General features: G+C 46.1%; 1 protein-coding gene across 7 annotated transcripts in view; it reads right to left on the bottom strand.

Moving 5' to 3' along the window:
- Window positions 1-2,056: 2,056 nt before the first annotated feature.
- RGS9 (regulator of G protein signaling 9) overlaps window positions 2,057-20,426 on the bottom strand; it is a 224,586-nt gene continuing 206,216 nt past the window's right edge. For 6 of the 7 annotated variants that reach the window (XM_068264027.1, XM_068264028.1, XM_068264023.1 and 3 more), the window contains one exon: window positions 2,057-4,720. In XM_068264027.1, the coding sequence (XP_068120128.1) occupies window positions 4,567-4,720 (154 nt within the window). In that variant the 3' untranslated portion in view covers window positions 2,057-4,566. Of the gene's footprint in view, window positions 4,721-20,192; window positions 20,350-20,426 lie in introns of all 7 variants that reach the window. The other variant, XR_011025387.1, reaches the window with a different exon arrangement.

The raw sequence follows: 20,426 nt of genomic DNA, 5'->3' as shown, positions 1-20,426 counted from the left end.
TCTTCATCATTTTCTTCTCTCCGCTCTCCACTCCCTTGTCTATCCTTTCCCCTCCGTTTGTATTATCTGCTATTTCTTTTCTGTTGCTCTTTCCATTTCCCTTTTCTTCTATCGCTTCTCCCTTACTTCTTTCCTCAGATTCATTGCTTCCCTTTCCTCTCCTTTAGTTCTTTTTCCTCTTCTGACTCCATTTCGTCCTTTCTTTCTTCATTTCATATTTTTTTTTCTATTCTCCATTTTATCCCTCATTGTCTTTCTCTCTCTACACTTCATATTTCAGCTGTCTTTTTTTTCTATTCCTTAAAGAGGAACTCCAGTGAAAATAATGTAGTAAAAAAAGTGCTTTATTTTTACCATAATTATATATAAATGATTTAGTCAGTGTTTGTCATTGTAAAATCTTTCCTCTCCCCGATTTACATTCTGACATTTATTACATGGTGACATTATTACTGTGGGCAGGTTATGTAGCTGCTCCTAGCTGTTCTGGCTGTTACAGACAGCTGTAAGCAGCTATTCCCTGTCTGTGAACATTGTTACATTGTGGCAGTTTGCCCAGAGTACCGCGGTACTCAGAGCTTCTTGTGGGAGGGGTTTCAGCACAAAATCAGTCAAACAGCGCCCCCTGATGATCAGTTTGTGAAAAGCATTATATTTCTCATGTAAAAGGGGGTTTCAGCTACTGATTGGGATAAAGTTCAATTCTAGGTTGGAGTTTCTCTTTAAAATCTCATTCCTCTCCAACTTCAAATTCCTCTTTTCCCTCTCCCGTCCTTCATTTCCGTTTCCTCTTTCCCATCTATTCTTTATTTTCTCTTGCTTCTCCACTCTAATTTCTCATTCATGGATTCCCTCAGTTTCAGCTCTTCTCTTTCTTGTCCTTTCATTATCCTTTCCTTCCGCCAATGTTCGCTTGTCTCTCTTCCCTTCACTGATCTCTGTTCCATTCCTCCTTTTCCTTATTTTTCTTTCCTCTGTTTTATCTAAGTCTCTTTTTCTTTATTTCTCTCTCTGCTTATTTATATCTTTCCTCTGTTCCCTCTTTTCCCCTCTTTCATCTGCCCTCTCCTTTAAATATCTTTCCATTCCTTCCTCTTTTCCATATCTGCTTGCTTAGATTTATCTTTCCCTCTTAGTTCTATTTCACCCGTACCGTATTCTGTTTCTTATTCACTCATGAATTCTTCTCTTCTCTCAGATTCTCAGGTTCAGCTGCTTCTGCCCCTGGTGGGTGTTTGTGGAAGTGCAGTTGTCTAATGGAGGTTTACAGACATTAGCTGGAAACATCACACAAACCAGGGCCGGGCTGAGGCAGAGGCGATAGAGGCTCCAGCCTCAGGGCGCAGTGTAGGAGGGGGCGCACAACTCATTCAGCTATCATTTCCCTGTTGTGTTTGAAGCAGAGAGAAGTAAGAAAAGGGGATACATAGCAGTGACTGCAAGCCAGATAACTAGAGATTAAGGTGTTGGGGGTCCTGGGGTGCCTCTTAGTCTAATAGCAATCAGTGTGTGATGGCTGGGTTGGGAGGGATGGATGGGCGCAGTTTGGTGTCTCAGCCTTGGGTGCTGGAGGACCTTGTCCCGGCTCTGACACAAACTTTCACTACTTTAATATATATATCACAATAATGCATTGAAACATAATAAATAAAATCATATCACCCTTCTATGACAGACTCCTCAGTAAGTGACAAGCATCACTGTCATCTCCTCACAGACTTCAAGTGACCGCGCTGTCAGTAAGAGGACCCAAGCGGCAGATCCCTCAGTAACAAGACCTTAGTGACAGGCCTCAGTGACTAACACCAATTGACAGGCCCCAGTCACAGACCCCCAGTGACAGGCCGTCTAACACCAAGTGACATGCACCCAGTAACAGACCCCTGTATTTAAGCCTGCTACCTTAATTTTTCTTCCATTCCACTCATCACCTAAAGGGCCCAATTTGTCAGCTATGGTGGTAGCAGCAACAAATACTGCCAAGAGAACCTCGGGGTTGAATGTTCCTTCCATATAGATGACCCTCATAGAAATAATCTGACATCCACAATTTGCAGTGATCAGATTCCGGTTTTAATCAGAGACACGTATGAAAAATAAGGCATCAGACACAGGTAGTCACAACATGACGCCTAATGGGAACGTCACAAACAGACTGCGTTACGAGCACGCAGCACATTATACTTAATACATCACCCTCAGGTCTGACTGCAATCATCCAATGAGAGACAATATTCTATGGGGGTGTGGCTTCCTGTGTGTCCACCCTCTGTGTCTCACTACACATTACCCCTCTTCATCTGGCAATAGCACAATGAGACTCTTTCCAGTCCTCTACAGCAGGGCGGTGCAATGAGAAGTAAACATAAGTCAGGTATGTGTGGGGTGTGTGTGCTGTGAGGATCCAGATTCTGCCCTGCACCCTCCACAGAGTCTCAGTCCTCTTACTGCAGGAAGAGGAATCTTCATCCTATTGCAGAGTCACTCCTTAATCATGTACTTGGTAGTGAGATTTCAGCATATCTAAGTTCCCTGCTCTAGGGGCTGTCCTCCCTCTGCTGATTTTTTCTATTTCTAAGGCCTAGTACACACACTAGCTACCTATCAACCGAGGTGAGGGATCCAGCCTGCTGGGCCTATCTCGTCTGAACACAGGCTGACACTATTATTCGGCTCTTCACCCAGTCCGTACCATACATTGTCCCTTCCCCACCTATAGCAACAGAACATGTCTCTAGCCTGCAGGCTAGCAGGTGGTAGGGATTGTGCATGTGAATGCACCTTTAGAAAGTCTAGTAGTGAGGTCTCAATTCCTGAGTTTCCAGCCCTGCTTATCTGCTCTATCTACTACCAGTGGCTCATCTTTCCCCTGATAGATTAATCTGTCTCTCAGAGACTTCAGTGGTGAGATCTGTACACCTCTTGCTCCTTTCTACTGCAATCTTAGAAGCTCTACTGGTGAGCACTCTGTGCTGCTAAGTTCCTAGCACTGCATATCCGCCACCCCCATAAAAACGAACATCATTTTGGAAACCCTGAAAGGTGAGATTTGTCCTCCCGAGTTCACATAACCAGGACATCTGCTCCACCACATAATTATTTTATCGCTTAGGGACTCCTGTGTTGGGATCTCTGCTCTCCTGCCACACCCATTAGCGAAGGACTATCTCTCCTGCCACTGGATTATACTATCAGTTGGGTACTCCGGAGGTGGGATATCTGCTCTCCTGCCACACCCATTAGCCAGGAAGCCTCCCTCCTGATACTGGATTCTGTTATCTCCTGGAGAGGTAGATCTTTGCTCTCCTGCCACACCCATTAGCCAGGGACCCTGCCTCCTGCCACTGGATTCCACTATTTCCTGGGTCCCTGGAGGTAGAATCTCTGCTCTCCTGTCGTACCCACTAGCCAGGAAGCCTCCCTGCTGATGCTGGATTCTATTATCTCCTGGAGAGATAGATCTCTGCTCTACTGCCACACCCATTAGCCAGGGACTATACCTCCTGCCACTGGATTCTACTATCACCTGGGTACTCTGGAGGTGGCATCTCTGCTCTCCCGCCACACTCATTAATAATGCTAATAATAATGTTAAAATTTATATAGCATTTTTCCTGTCAGACAATGTGCTTGAGAGCTGCAGCAACTAAGGGGGACCATTCAATGGGCCACTCTGCAGTTTTAGAGAGTCTTGCCCAAGGATTAGGAAGAGTACTGGGCCTAGCAAGGATTTGAACCTTGGTCTCCTATGTCGAAGGTGGTACACTATCCAGCCACATAGGCCAGAAACTCTTCCTACTGCCATTGGATTTTCCACTTCCCTACACCTCTTGCAGTCGTAACCAAGAGATCCCCCTCTCCCTACTGGGTTTTATATTGTTATGTGGTGAATTGTAATAGGCGGACAAGAACATGTCCAAGTGGGGAACCATAACATTCCCTACGGTGGGCGTGGACAAGCCAGCATATGACTGAACCCACTAGCTCCACCAAGAGCAGAAGCATCACTTTAAGGTGGACTTGTCCTCTAACATATCCCAGAATCCCTCCTTGTCATGCAAAGCTGTACGATTACATATCAGCTTAGAGATCCATTCTGGAGGATGGCCAATAGCATCCCATCAATACACAGGGCCAGGGATCACACCGGTGATATTTGTACACAGGAAGCCACCAACCCCAATATCAGCTGTCCTTACTGATTAATGCAGTCTGCAGCTACTGAGAGGATGTGAGGCCACCGATGTGATATTGTGAACAGATAACATAATTAAACACAAGTCACATCAGCAACACATACGCTGAACCCTTCCACCAGCAGAGGGCCTCCGGCTCCAGGTGCCCCGCAGCTGCAAAGGATTCTGGGTGTTTTGGGCTAATACTGCTGTGCTTGAGTGAGTAGTAAAGGGGGTCTCATTCCATCCCCCCATTGGCAGTGATCTGGTTAATGGTGAAAGAGATCGCTTGGTTTGTAGCAGATCCTAATGCACTTTGTTGGAGAGGCTCTCGGCCACAGTGTAGAAGCACAAAGTCCCCTATTTATGGGTGCCCCTAGGCAGCGTCCTGCTAGCCGGCTTTACCCTCCTCTATGATGTTTTCCCAGGGGCAAATCACCTCCTGGATGGAGTCCTTACAGGCCAGCTGACTGTCCTCCTCCTCCTCAGAATCAATGGGGTAAATCCGACACTCCGCTGGGATATCCACCTTTATCTGGAAGAAGCTGAAAGGGGAAAAATGTAATTATTAATACTGGTTAGTCATCGGTCCCAGAATTCCACAGTGCAGCATGCATTCATTTCACCCCTACCATCATCATTTATTCAAGATGTTCATCTCCAGTTCAGATCATTTGATAATAACAAGTGAGGCTTCCTGTAAAGCTGAGTTCACAAGATAGATTATTAGATTTTTATCCACTGAAACAAGTGTTCAGCATTGTTTTAGGTTACTAGAGATTCTCACTTCTGCTTATCACATGTAAGCTGACCAGCTAGTGTCAAGGTGATCCCATTATACCAAGTAGGTCTGGCCAGGTAAGGGATCACCTTGTTGCCAATTAATCATCTTGTACAGTTAATCCCTATTTTTAAAAACAAAAAGTGATGAAGCACGCGCCCCACATGTAATACGCCGGCGACCACATGGAGCACCAGTGAGGAAGAAGAATGTGGACACAGAGGCGGACAGGTCAATTATTAAAGCACTGGCATCGGGGGATCCATTTAACATTTGGGGGGGATGAGGCTGAGGTGGCGTCACAAGGCCAATTCTCAAAGGATTTCATGCTGAAATAGATCGGGAATTGGCCTGCAGATTCAGATTCGATCAGGGAGAGATCTATCTCTTGGTCAATCAGCCGCCAAAATCATATATGTATGGCTACCTTAAAGCGGGAGTGTCACCATAAAAATCTAATTTCAACAGCAACTGGTCTGTGTGTATTAAAGGAATTATCAGGCAAAAAACAAAAGTTTCACTTACCTGGGGGGGGGGGGGGGGGGGGGGGGGGGCTTCTACCAGCCCCATGCAGCCATACTGTGCCCTTGTGGTCACTCACTGCTGCTCCAGTCCTCTGCAGTTTCTTTTTTGCCGAGCCCGGGGACATCAGCCCGCATTGCTTACAGTTTTTTGCGTTAGTGATGCAACACTAACAAATTTTCGCGTTGCAACGCTAACGCCAAAATTTGTTAGCGTTATACCGCTAACGCTAAAAAAAGTAAGCCTTAATGTTCCTGCACCAGTGGAATGCTAAAAATTGTAAGCAATGTGGCCTGCCGACCCCGAGGTCGCAAAAAATGAAACTAGCTGGCGGCGGGGGACTGGAGCAGCAGTGAGTGACTATGAGGGCACAGGATGGCTGCATGGGGTTGGTAGAAGCCCCAGGTAAGTGAAACTTTTTTTTTTTTTTTGCCTGATAATTTATTTAAGTGATACAGATGCTAATCCTGCATTCAAAACTTTTTCTGCTGTTATGGTTTGGAGTTAGCACATACCTTAGGAGCACTAGCCCTTTAGTAGTCAGTGCCAAAAAGTTGCATGCTGGGGGTTCTTTTATCTATAATATATTCCTCCTCTTCCATTTATTTCCTTGCCTAGCTGCTTATCTAAAACACGATCCCCTGCTCACTTGTGTTTACAAGCAAGGCTAAGGTGACTCAGCGATTGGAGGAGAAAAGAAAAAAAGTAAAGGGCAGAAATGACATCAGGATTTAGTCTAAACTGTGGGCAAAAGACATGGTTCCCACCAGGAACAGAATTCTCTTAATTTACTATATAACATTCACTGAAATCAAAACGTGGACAGTACAATACATGTGTTATGTAAGTAGATCAAGTATTTATCTACTTATATATGTGTTTTCCCTGGCATAGTATGGCTAATCCTACTGCTTTAAGAGTATTAGTGGCGGAAGATCAACAGGACAGCCAGGCAATCTACATTGTAGAAAAGGAAATAATGATGCCAGCATCCCTCTCACTTCAAGTTTAAGCTAGTCCTCCCTATTTATATGCAACGGCTACCTATAACATAACATAGGACAGAATAAACTGGGCCCAGCAACACATCTGCTCCCTGACCGGAGTAAAATTGGGTAAAAAAAGTTAATTGGGATAAGGGCCACTGGCTGGGAATCGGTACAAAAAAAAAAAAAAAAATCAGCCAGATACTTACCCAAGGAGAGGGAAGGCTCTGTGTCCTTTAGAGCCTTTCCGATCCTCTATTGGTCCCCGTTCCAGCACTGGTTCCCCGGTAGCAGTATTCAAGCAATTTGGTCAAATACTGCTCTCTCTGCAGCTTCGGAAATCTTCAAGAGCCTGATTGCTCCTGAAGACGGGCCGCTCCATACTGCGCGGGCGCAAGCGCCCTCTCTCGCCTACTTGTGCATGCGCAGTATAGAGTCGCCTGTCTTCGGGAGGATTCGGCTCCCTAAGACTTCTGAAGTCCCCCGCGGGGAATTCAAATAGGGGAGCTAGCACTTAACGGAGGGGATCGGGAGTGGAGCGGAATTTCTATAGGACCAAGAGCCTTCCCTCTCCTTGGGTAAGTATCTGGCTCATTTTTTGTTTTGTACCGATTCCCATTGACTTTAAACATTTGTCCCATAATCTGCTTACATTCACGTCATTTATAGTGGAAGACACTACATAGGGAAGCAGGAAATTTGAGTGCCTGCAACTGATGGATGATTTAGGCGCCCTTATAGGCACTAATGCAAAATATCGGCTATTGGGTGCCCAAAGCAGAAATTTGGATGCTTGAAAAATAGTGGGAGCCGGGCCAGTCTAACTGAAACTTAGGAAGGATGGTTTTAGGGTTAGGCATTAGGAAGGGGGTTAAGGTTCGGCATCAGGAAGGAGGGGGTAGGGTTAGGCATCGGTAAATGGAGGGTTCTATGTGAGAGTAGGGTTAGGTTTAGTTGTAGTTAAATATCGGTAATATTTACCAATGTTTTATTATCATCATTACCACTGTAAATATTTTTTATTTCCATTTGGCGCCCAATTCACTACGGTATTTATCGTTTAGACTTCTATCAGCTTCGCCCTGTGCCCATTTTTCCTTGCGCCTCTATTTCATGCATGCCTACATAGCTGCCTGAAAAAGTGATCAATAAGAATCAGCAGTGGCATACAATGTCAATGTATGGTATGCTCAGTATAGGATGAAGAAAAGTTGTGCTCACAAAAAGTTAATTCTTCTAGAAACTATTGTCAGTGCAAAAAAGCAGATTACAAACTGGAATCAAATTTTGTTTTGATAATACAAGTGTGCCAACACAACACAAAATGCAGTCAAAACAGAGTGATCCTATCCTAGATTGCTGAATGGGACTTTCAAATTCTGTTGCTAGTAGCTAGATTACAGTTTACGGTATATGAGGGCATACAAGAGTAACACGGGCTCCTGCTCCGTGCAGCCAATTACTCATGCAGGACTTTCTAAGCAACCTGCATGCCAGAGAAAGTACATAATAACTTGCTGCATGCAGGCTTTGAATTAAAGTCGATGTCTAGTCTCCACTGCAGTTTACACTCATAGGGCCTGATTCACAAAGCGGTGCAAAGTGTTTGCACGCGAGTGAAAACCCCTTTATCACGCCTAAACTCAGTTTAGGCATGATAAGAAGAAACTCGCGCGAATTTTCGCTTCGCGCGAAGCTCCCATTAAGCCCTATGGGACTTTGCGCGCGTACGCGCCGTAGCTTCGCGCGAGTTAGAGCACAAAGCGGTGATAACTTTGCTAGTGCAAAGGTTATCACGCCTAAAGTCTTTTAGGCGTGATAACTGAGTTATCACCGCTTTGTGAATCAGGCCCATAATCACACATGCGTTAGCAATGTGCACAATGTGAATCCAACCAAGCCCCAGTTATGAATTGCCTTGTAAAAGCAAGTCTGTCACCATTGTAGTAAAGTCTGCACCTGTTAATTACTGGTGTCAGAAATCCAGAGGCTTGGAACAGGTAATGCATAGGGGAAGCCTTGAATAAGTCATTTACACCTTCACAAACCAAAAAAGACAGCTTATGATATTGGTAGTAACATATATGCATTGTATTTAAGCTTAATTTTTGCCTCCCATCAGCTTTTGATGTTTGTATTGCATGGTTTTCCCTAAAACACAGACTCTGGTAGAACAGGCCACATCCATTTTAAGTTGCCATTGTTGGGATTCTGAACAATTATTGTGAAATGCTAGGCATTAGTGTGCATGGTCTATCAGAGATGTGAACAAGCTCTCTGGAAAGTTAAAGCTCTGTCTCAACACAATTCTGGCACTTTAGTGAATAATAAAAAAAAAAAAAAAAAAAAAAAGCTTAAAACTTATGGCCATATATAATAAACTGGAGAAGCATATTTCTTTTGTACAACAAATGATGGGGAAAATGGGCTAAAAAAAAAAAAAAAAAAAAAAAATCTCACAGCAAAGTCTGAAAGTTGTTGATCAGCACCCTCTATTGGACTAGAGAAAGTTCTGCAGCCTGACAGATTATGGAGACTTAAAAAGCTGAAGTTGATACCACATACTGTACCTGACTAGAAGGAAGGCTCTGGATACCATAGAGCCTTCCCGATCCTCGTCCGTCCCGTCGTAGCTCTGCTCTGGCCGGTTACATTTTTTTCCCCTTCTAAGCCTCCTATACTCCTCAGGAAGCCTTTCAAACTATTCAATACAATAATACAATACAATAACATTTCTATAGCGCTTTTCTCCCATAGGACTCAAAGCACATAGGCTCTCTCAGATTCAGTAATTAGTAGGATGAAGTATTCACACAACAAAAGTTATATTTCTGCAATGCCAAACTGAACAGGTGGGTTTTCAGTCTGAATTTAAACACGTCCAGGGATGGGGCTGTCCTGATCTGCTGAGGTAAGAAGTTCCAAAACATAGGGGCAGCATGACAGAAGGCTCTGGGACCAAACGTTTCCAGGTGGACTCTGGGTATGACTAGATTATTAGAACCTGTTGATCTGAGAATGCGGGGATTGCTACGCAGCTGCAACATATCTTTCATGTATCCAGGGCCTAGATTATTCAGGGATTTAAATGTCAGTAGGCCGATCTTGAATAGGACCCTCCATTCTATAGGTAGCCAGTGAAGGGAATGCAGGACTGGCGTTATGTGGCAGTGACGGGGTTGGTTGGTTTGCAGTCTGGCAGCAGTATTCTGTATCAGCTGTAGGTGGTACAAGACCTCTTTTGGAAGGCCAGTGTAGAGAGCATTACAATAGTCCAGTCGGGATGTAATGAAGGCGTGGACTAAGGTTGGCAGATCTTCTGGGGGGATGAGGTGCTTGATTTTTGCAATGTTCTTCAGGTGAAAATAGGATGATTTCACCACAGCAGAGATTTGAGTTCTGAAGTTTAACTCTCCATCAATTAGAACTCCCAGGCTACGCACATGTTTAGAGCTGTGTAGATCTGTGCCTCCTATTCCCAGTGGTGAAGACTGCAAGTTAAGTTGTTTTGTTATAATGCTCTGCCCTCCAATCAGAAGGACTTCAGTTTTGTCTGCATTTCGTTTCAGCCAGTTGTCACTCATCCATTGCTGTAGTTCACGTAAGCAGGCGTTTATAGTTAGAGTTGGGTCTGTCACACCAGGCTTGAAGGAAAGATATAGTTGGGTGTCGTCTGCATAGCAGTGGTATGTCAGGCCATGTTTTTGGATTAGTTTTCCAAGCGGTAACATGTAAATCGTGAAAAGCAGGGGAGAGAGGATTGAGCCCTGGGGCACCCCATACTTAAAGTGAACCTAAAGCCAAGGACAAACAAATGAGATTAACTCACCTGGGGCTTCCCTCAGCCCCCTGCAGCCGATCGGTGCACTCGCAGACCCGTTCCGATGGTCCAGGACCCGCCGGCGAGCACCGCAATAGCAGCATAGGGGGCGATATACAGCCTGGGAACGCGAACAATCACTCGCGTTCCCATACCTGTTGGCCGGTGACGGCCAAACCGGAAGTGTTCGCCGGCGGGTCCTGGACCATCGGAGCGGGGCTGCGAGGGCACCGATCGGCTGCAGGGGGCTGAGGGAAGCCTAAGGTGAGTTAATCTCATTTTTTGTCCTTGGCTTTAGGTTCACTTTAAGTGATACAGGGGTGGACAGGAAGGGCCCTATAGACACTTTGTGGGTTCAGCCACTCAAGAAGGATTGGAACCACTGAAGAACTATGCCATCAATGCCGCAGTATTCCTGTAGCCTGTTTATCAAAATGTCATGGTCAACTGTATCAAAGACTGCAGAAAGGTCTAGCAGTATGAGGATGGAGCACTCTCCTCTGTCTCTTGCCATGAGCAGGTGGTTGCATATTCAGGGATGCAAGAAGTTCCCAAGGCTGCCCGAGGAGTACTGAAAAGCTACTAGACTTAGTAGGTCAAATAACTTCAACCAGGAGGGGGGGGCGTGGCTGGCGCGCTAGAGAGATGGCCGCTTTCTAGCTTCGCTCAGCGTGGCCGACTGCTATAGCTAACTGCCCCAGCTTACTGAGTAACAACCCTCACCCCTTTCTGCCCTCTACGACACCCCAAGATACCGGAGCAACGATGGGCCGTACCTCAGAGAGATCCAGGGAGGGATCGCCCCACTCTCAGCCGCCCTCTTCACGGCGCCACAAAGGCCCAAAAAGCATGGCGTCCTCGGCTTCCTCCTTACACTCGGATGTGACAATAGCCTCCAAACCTCGCACCAGAGCCAGGAGATCGGAGTACTCCTCCTCAGATCCTGCTCTAGACTGGACCCCGAAGGACGCCCTTCTTCTGGACAAGTTTAAGACTCTCCTCCATACAGAGCTGAACGCAGTAGCCACTAAACTGGCTCACCAACTAAAAAAAGAAGTCAGAGACCTTACCTCCCATATGGCGGAATTCGAGGAGCGCTATGAAAAAACTGCAACGGTGGTCGATGCTCACGATAAGGAGCTAACGGAGGTCAAATCCGAGCTAGCTGACACCAAATTGCGCCTAGAAGATTCAGAAAACCGATCCCGCCGCGGAAACCTTAGAATACGCGGGCTGCCGGAGACCATCTTGGATCTGAACTCCACTGCTACCGCAATGTTCCAGGAGCTTACCCCGAATATCCCCGTCGACCGCCTAGAGTTTGACAGGATCCACCGAGCGCTGGGGCCCAAAAGACCGGATGGCTCCCCTCGGGATGTAATCATCAAATTCACGTTTTATCATACCAAAGAAACGATCCTGCAAGCTGCGAGAGAAAAGGAACCGTTACACTTCCAAGACCGCCCGTACCAAATCTTCGCAGACCTGGCTCTCATTACCATCCAAAAGCGCAGATTAATGAAGACCTACACAACAGCACTACGGGCCCAAAACATCAAGTACAAGTGGGGGTTCCCGTTTAAACTAATCTTTCTGCTGTCGGGAAAATCACATACCGTCTCTTCACCTGACGAGGCGCAGGAGCTGTTTGAGCGCCTTCATCTAATCCTACCATCGGATACTACCGCGCACGCTGCTGGCACCTCACCCCGGCGTCCACCGGCCTCACAGAATACTTGGCAGCGCGACTCTCCTTCCAGGAAATCGTCTCAATCTGCCCCGGCTGTTCGGAATGCTTCCCCCACTTGAGGATGTGCCGTCCTTGCTTCTCTACCCACCTTGTGCGGACTTTCCTCGTTTGGGAATACCCTGCAGCTAGCATGAGCTGCATTCAAGATTTTCAAGCCTCCGCACATTAGGTTGCCTGTAGGCTCACAGTTATGCCCTGTTGGTGGTTTGCCCAGGCCTATGGTTCTGTTTGGATCACCTTTTCCGCCTCTGCACTTCCGTGCTTCGCGGACAGACTTTGCCATCTGAACATGGATCCTATGATGGATGTTTTTCTTTTTTTTTTTTTTCCCCTTTCCCTTCTGCCATACGGTTGGGTAAGACTCTATATTCTTTTTGTACATTTCTGGCACAGTTTGTCACCGCTCCTCCCTGGGCTCTGATATGACCCCACAATGGCTGCTAGTCGGCCTTAGATTTTCCGGAGGACTGACTTTAAGTTAACATTGTTATACTCTTCAGTTTTTATATTTTATCTTAAGTGCTCTGATCTGTTTTTCAGAACTTTATTGCTACCTGCTTTATCTGAACATTTTCCAGATAACAGCGCAACTGAACACTTTTCAAAAAAGTGCCTAGTCTCTGTTCATTTGCTTAGTAAAATGTATAAGATTCACACCCCTCCTCCCCCCCCCTTCCTTTCCCATACCCACCCCTTCCCCACTGACTGTTTCTACAGTTGAGCCACCCCCCCCCCCCTGCATCCCTCCTCCTCTCCCCCTCCCCCCCCCCCTCCTTCCCTAACCCACTCAACCTACGGATTCATATGATACCTCTGCCGAACTTTTCTGAGGTATGCTATTGACAGGTAGCTTTATAAGGCACTTAATCCTAAATTTTATCATCTGTTATGATCTAGTATTTTTTGCCAGTTGTTATATATTATTAAGCTAATGTTTGCAGCTAATTATCAATGTTAATATTAATGTCTGCAGCAAGTCTCCCCGTACCCCCTTCCCTCGTTTTCCCCCCCCTCCCCCCCCTCTTCCCCTCCCAGTTCCCTAGGTGCCCACCTGATTGCCTCAGGAGATCACCCCCCCGTCACCTTCCTGACTTCCCCCTCCCAGGCCCCCCTACCTACCCCCCCCCCCCCCCCTCAATTCCATCCTGCTGACCCCACTGGCAGATACATTATCTTACTCGGTACAATATATGACAGAGAGGTCACTTTTGCTACATATTACGCTCCCAATGCACATCAATCCAATTTCTACTCCCACTTTCTGCAAGTCCTTTCCCAGCATGGTTTAGGTCAAATCATAATCACAGGCGATACCAATGCTACTCTTAACCCTAAGACAGACAGACAGACAAAGACCTCAGAACTTCTAGACCACTATGGCTATGTAGACATCTGGCGGGAACTCAACCCCTTTACCAAAGACTTCACCTTTTACTCCAATGCCCACGACAGCTTCAGTAGGATCGACCATATCTTTGTGCAGCAGACCTGCCTCCACCTAGTACCAGCAGCTAAAATACATACAACCCCCTGGTCAGATCATTCCCCGGTTTCCATCTGCTGTTCCGCTACGCTTCCAATCAATCGATCATTTAAATGGCGTTTAAATGACTCTCTGCTCTCCAGAGCAGATATTATCGACCAATTGAAGGTGAAGGTCGAGGAATACTTTACCGATAATGCGGGCTCTGTAGCCTCACCTTTCACCCTCTGGGAGGCTCACAAAGCTACTATACGCGGAATATTAATAGGAATCGCTAGCAGCCTTAAATAACGCCGCAACCAAAAAATAGAGGAACTTACTGCAAAACTGGACCGAGCGGAACAAGAATGGAAACAAACACCCACACGTATCAATAAGATTATCAAAGATCGCATCGGCACAGAATTAGACTTACTGCTAACGGATAAGGTGGAACAACAGCTTAGATGGCGAAGACAATTTTATTATTACAACGCCAATAAGCCATTGTCTTTACTAGCCAAATGTCTTAAAAATAAGCCCCCCCACCTAACCATGCTCAAAATCCGCAACTCCTCGGGACAGGTCACCGCTAACCCTCGTAAGATTGTTGACTCCTTCGAGAAATTCCTGTCGGACCTATACGCTAATACCCCCAATGTCTCTGATACAGCCATCCGTGACTTTTTAGACCAGACCACACTCCCAAAATTGAGCCAAGACTCCATTACTAGTTTGAGCGCCCCTATATCGGCAGCTGAAGTTCAATTAGCTATCAAAACATTGAAGCCCAACAAGACTCCTGGCCCGGACGGGTTCTCAGCCCTTTATTATAAAAAACTGTCAGATTCATTGGCCCCAGAACTAGCGAAGTGCTACAATGAAATCCGGGAAGGTAGATCCCCCCCTAGATCCATGCTAATGGCCTACATTTCCATGGTTCCTAAGGTAGAACAGGAACACCATGCAGTCCATCAATTTCGCCCTATTTCCCTTATTAACATAGATTTCAAAATATTAGGCAAGATCCTAGCGCTGAGACTGAATAAAATCCTCCCATCCCTAATCCACAGAGACCAGATTGGCTTCGTTCCGGGCAGACAGGCCGAAGACGGCACTAGAAGGGCTATCCTTCTAACCCACTACCTTCAAACAAACAAAATCCCTGGGGTGGCCTTATCCTTAGACATATTTAAGGCCTTCGATACTCTCTCGTGGTCCTATCTGAAACTCGCCCTCCAGAAATGGGGCTTAGATGCTAACTTTTTGAACTGGATCCAAGGAATGTACGCCGGCCCTACAGCCTCGGTAAGATTTTTTGGCCACTCCTCTCAAACCTTCGACATCAACCGGGGGACCAGACAAGGTTGCCCGTTATCCCCCTTACTCTTTATCCTTGCCCTGGAGCCTTTTGCTTGCTATCTACGCGGCAAAACGGCTATCCAAGGAATAGAATACGCTGGCCTATCTCATAAACTACTTATGTTCGCAGATGATACTCTACTCACGTTAACGCAACCCCACACGTCCATCCCAGAGGCCCTCCAAGCTTTTACTTACTTTGCCCAGGTCTCAGGCCTGCAAATAAACATAGAGAAATCTAAAGCTATGGGAATATCCCTATCCCCCACAGATCTTGACCAGCTGAGGAGCTCCTGCCCCCTTCTATGGGTTCAATCCCTGCCCTACCTGGGGATCACCCTTACCCCCCACTATGCCTCACTTTTCTCTGCCAACTACCCTCCACTATTGAAAACACACTCTGCTCTGACCGATAGGTGGTCTCATTCCCCCCTATCATGGCTGGGCAAGATCAATGCAATCAAAATGTCCTACCTGCCAAAGCTTCTCTATTTTTTCCGCACTCTCCCGATCCAAGTGCCAAGCCAATACCTACGTATCTTCCAAAAGAAAATCATGGACTTTGTGTGGGGTCGCAAAGGTCCCAGAGTCTGCAGGGCGACTCTCTTTGCCCATAAATTAGATGGAGGCTTGGGGGTTCCTAAGCTTTCCTCTTACTACCAGGCAGCAACCATAGCCCAACTCACCCGCCTATTCCAGACACATGATACTCCTCTCTGGGTATTCATAGAGATACCCTGGTGTGACCCCCTACTACCCAGCACCTTACTATGGCTCCCTCCAAAAATGAGACCACCCTCATTAAGCCCCCCTCTGGCTCACGGTCTTAGAGTGTGGGACTCAGTCCGTTATTCGGCTAACCTTCAGTCTCCTTTCCTTCCCCTGCTGCCACTGATCAACAACCCTTTATTCCCTCCGGGCCTAGACGACCCTATGGCATTCTCCTGGTGGAGCACAAACGGTCTTACTAATGTCACACACCTTCTCACTCCCAGAGGTTTTCTTTCCTGGCCTGGTCTACAGGAAAGATTTTGTGCTCCCCCCAGGGAATTCTTTCGATATTTGCAATTGGGACATTGGATCAAACCTCTCATTCGAGATAAAGACCCCCCTTATACTGCTACACCTTACGAAAACATTTGTATGCACAGTCCCAACACTAAAGGCCTGATCTCTAGATTATATGGCTTTTTGACACGCTCGTCCTCCCCGACAACACACATCTACGCCTCAAGATGGGAAACAGACCTCGCTAGTCCTAAAGACAGAGAAGACTGGCTGGACATCTGGAGCAGAGTCTCCAGCTGTTCCAGCAACCTACACATAGTCGAATCTGCCTATAAGGTAATGACACGATGGTACCTCGTCCCGACCCGCATAGCCAAAGTATTCCCCTCCGCCAATCCCTTTTGCTTTCGAGGCTGCAGGCTGCCCGGCGACATGCTTCACATCTGGTGGACTTGTCCACGGCTCAACCGCTTCTGTTGCCAAATATATAAATTACTTTCCTCTCTCTTTCATCAGCCAATCCATAGAGATCCTTGGCAAGCTTTATTACACGCAAAGATTAGCTCTTTAACCTCTACACAGAATAAACTAGCCTCTGTTATACTCTCAGCAGCTACTATGACAATAGCCCGGAACTGGAGAAAACCCTCAGTCACCATTAACGAAGTGAAATCTAGAATAAACTCAATAATGGTAAATGAGCTTCTCATTAGCATCCTTAGGGACACCCAAAAGAAATTTGAAAAAATTTGGGATCCCTGGATCCGTTTAGAGCATCCAAGTCTGGAGATAACTTCCATTACAAGACTGTAAGGTGGACCCCTGCCTCTGTCCCCTCTTCTTTTCCCCTTTCCTCCCTCCCTAGCTTCTGTCTTTGCTACTTTTCTCTTCTTTTTCTTTCTGTTTCCTTCTTCTCCAACTCTTTCCCGCGGACGCTTATGACCACAATCCTTCCTGCCCCGCCTGTCCATCGCTGGATGGAGGGCGGCCAGGAAGGTATCCATACAACTTTGCCCTGATGAGGCTCCCTCCTTCCCTAACCCCCGATTCCTTATCAGCAAGCCCCAGATAGCTGGACTTAGTCCTCTGTGGGCTCACAACAACTTTCTACCTGACAGTAGTATATGCACTTCAAACTACTTTAATGTTTGCTATATTAAACTGCTGGTTATCTTGCCTGTCCCTTCTTATTAGGTCCAGCTACAAGATAATGATATTTGTACAAGCTGTCCCTACTTCCTTTCCATGTTATATGTATCTTTATGTACAATTTGAGTTGTTAAAAATTTTAAAAAATTTCAATAAAAACTTTGAAAACAAAAAAAAAAAAATAACTTCAACCAGGGATGATGGTGCAGGAACTACAAGATGGACCGAGGAGTGGGAAGGCTCTGTATTATCAAGAGCCTACCCTCTACTTAGGTAGGTATCACCTAAAGTGAAGAAACTCACTTCAGGTTCTCCTTAAAGTGGATCCGAGATGAACTTTTACTCATTGCATAATTGTGTTCCTTTCCTATTGTTTATAGGGCATTCCTCAAGCCAAATACTTTTTTGTTTTTGTTTTAATACTCTAATTCCCTATAAACTAAACAAGCCACGCCCACAGGTTTTCAGAGGAGGGGGAGATATTACTAGCCAGAGATTTCAGAGGCAGAGGGGAGGAGGGAGGAGGAGGGGGATTAGGTTTTTTTGCTCAAGATGCAGATAAGCCTGCCTCTGTGTAATGTTTACAAACAACATGGCTGCTGTCATTGTATCACAGGAAGAAATAATCATATTCTATTAAAGCTGTTTGCAGCTAGATTTGCTGTGTAAACTATCTAAACTTTAGATAAGATATATAGACAAGTTACTTGTTATAGTTAGTTTTTCATCTCGGATCCGCTTTAAGAAATGTTACTGAAAAAAATGTGAAACACAGACATTTACATTCCGTTATCCAAGTGAGTATCTATAGGTCCCGGTAAATACAGGTACCATATTTTTCGGACTTTAAGACGCTCCAGACTATAAGACACACTTTACTGTAGGTTTATAGGGCAAAACCAGGGGAAAAAATATACTAAACCTGGTGCGCCCAAGATCCAGGAGCATCTTGTAGAGGTTTTCCCCCCAAATATTATGTCCTTTCCTGCTCCTATCCCACTTGTGTCCACCCCTTGTCCCCTCCTCTCGACCCCCAGTGTCCTGTGTGTCCCCCTTCTGTCCTCAGTGTCCTGTGTGTTCCCCTTTCCCCAGTAGCCAAGCTACATATGTGTCCCCTCTGTAGCCGCCTGCGTGTCCCCTTGCTCAGCTCCCATGTGTGCAGTAAATAGCTGCAATAGCCGCTTCTATCACTCACCAGACCGACCGTGCCTGCGGCGAACAGCGGCTCCTCTCTCTCTCACTCCTTCCCCCTTGTGCCAGTCACATGCGTAATGATGTGACCAGGAAGTGCGGGTCTAGGGGGAAGGAGTGAGTGAGAGAGAGGAGCCGCTGTTCACCGCAGGCACGCTCAGACTGGTGAGTGATACAAACGGCTACTGCCGCTATTTACTGCACACACGGGAGCGGAGCATGGAGACACTGAGGCGGCTACAAAGGGGACACAGACTGCTACAGAAGGGACTCGGAGGAGGAGAGAAAGGGGAACACAAGGCGGCTACAAAGGGGAAAACAGAGGTGGACACACAGGACACCGGGAGTGCAGGGAGTTCCCGACATGCGGCAGGTCGTATCGGCGGCCGAGCCTAAGTCAGGGACTCCTTTTTTTTGGAGTATAAGATGTAGGGACTTTTTCTCCCCACTTTTGGGGGAGAAGACGTGCATCTTATAGTCCAAAAAATACAGTAGACCCAGTTTACAAACGTTCGACTTACGAGTGACCCGCCATTATGAATGCCATGACCCATCCTGATGACGTCACATATGCAGTGAGGGCGAGGGGACTGAGACTGTGGAGAGCCTTCCTGTCTTTTCAATTTTCGGAGCAATTGTTATTTTAGGAACGATTTTGGAGTGATCGTTTTACATGCAATAGTGAGATAGTCAAGATAGATTCCCACCCAGAATAAATATAAAGAAAAGTAGTTACCATGGTGCCAGGCTTTGGACACAGAAAAAGGTGTTACAGGTACAGTACATTAGGGTGCCAAAGAATGTTGTTTTAATTAATCATGTATAGGGTTCAGTCCTACTTTAAATGAGAGTTTAGCATACAGAAAAAAAAAAAAAAAAAAAAAGTACAACCTTCGGCATAATTTTGCAGACTGTATGTATTTTCTCATTAGCAATCATTTGGCACTGTTGCAAGTGCATTGTAACGCGATAAACACGTATAGTGTCCAAAAGTGTGTGTGCAAATAAGTACTTGCGTTTTTCTGGAGACTGGTGTGAGCCCTGCCCTAGAGTAGTGGAACTTCCAGCTGGTAAGTACTGACCTCACCAGGAAGATGACCACCTGCACTGTACTCTATTCATTGTAGTCCAGTATCAATTGCTGTCCAGGTAAACCCTAAGTGCCCCCACAGTGCATTTATGTCTGTGTACTGAACTCTGATGAGAATGTATTTTTCCGGACACAGCAAATGCGTTTCCCATACAGATCTATAGTAAAAACGCATCCGCCCAGACTTGAATGCAATGAGAAAACGGAGCCGAACTGGTCTGCTCCACTCTGTGCTGAATGGACTGACAAGTCAGAAATGAAACCGACCATAAATAACTTTTACTTGTCCTACATTGAGTCTCTTACCATAGGGTTATAAAAATCTGACAGATCAGACTAGGCTAGTCCATCTCCCCATGGTGGACCTTTAGGGTTTCTTCATTTTCAAAAACACTTACTGCAGGGCAATTGCTAAATCCAACTGCCAGAATAGTGTGCAAGCAAGAGTGGAGTCTGGCTGGCATCTTCGTATAGATTCTTTCCAGGGAATATTTTGTAAAGTATAAAAGAAAAACTGAGAATCCCCCATGAGGAGATGGACTAGCCTACAACTTGCCAGGTTTTAACTGTTATTGTAAGCAACTGCGACATTGGAGAAAAGTAATTTGTAGTACATTTTACTCTGAGAGAAGAACTGAGTATGTGTACACAAGCATTTAATAGATTACAATTTTTCCTATTAACGCCAATGGGAGGATCCACAGACTGAGTGTGAGCAGGACAGTTTAGTTACCTCTTCATTTACATGGATGAGAAGACAGATTGTTCTTGCATGGCCAGCCTAGGCCTGCTTGTCCTTACCCCTCTGGATGTAGCTGTTCTGTACAATGACTGGAATGACCACACCTCCCTCTCCCCCCCCCCCCCCCCCCTCCCATGTAGTGGATGTATCTTACCGCCATGCTGGATTGAGCTCATGCACTGATGGTGCACAGAGATGACAGACTCTGGAATGGTGCACAGACACAGCACAAGGTGGAAGCAGCGATGTGCGGACTCTTCGACATGCAGGCAGGCGACTATCCAATGTACATGTGGATACAAACACGGATGCTGAAATCACAACGCCATGCGACAGTCATGAAATATGTGATGCAGGACATGCACGTCACAGCGCCACCACAAGGTGT

Source organism: Hyperolius riggenbachi, chromosome 12 (genome assembly GCF_040937935.1).
Source record: "Hyperolius riggenbachi isolate aHypRig1 chromosome 12, aHypRig1.pri, whole genome shotgun sequence".
NCBI classification, from domain to species: Eukaryota; Metazoa; Chordata; class Amphibia; order Anura; family Hyperoliidae; genus Hyperolius; species Hyperolius riggenbachi.
The sequence above is the reverse complement of the archived record's forward strand: the minus strand, read 5'-3'. Positions and strand labels throughout refer to the sequence as shown.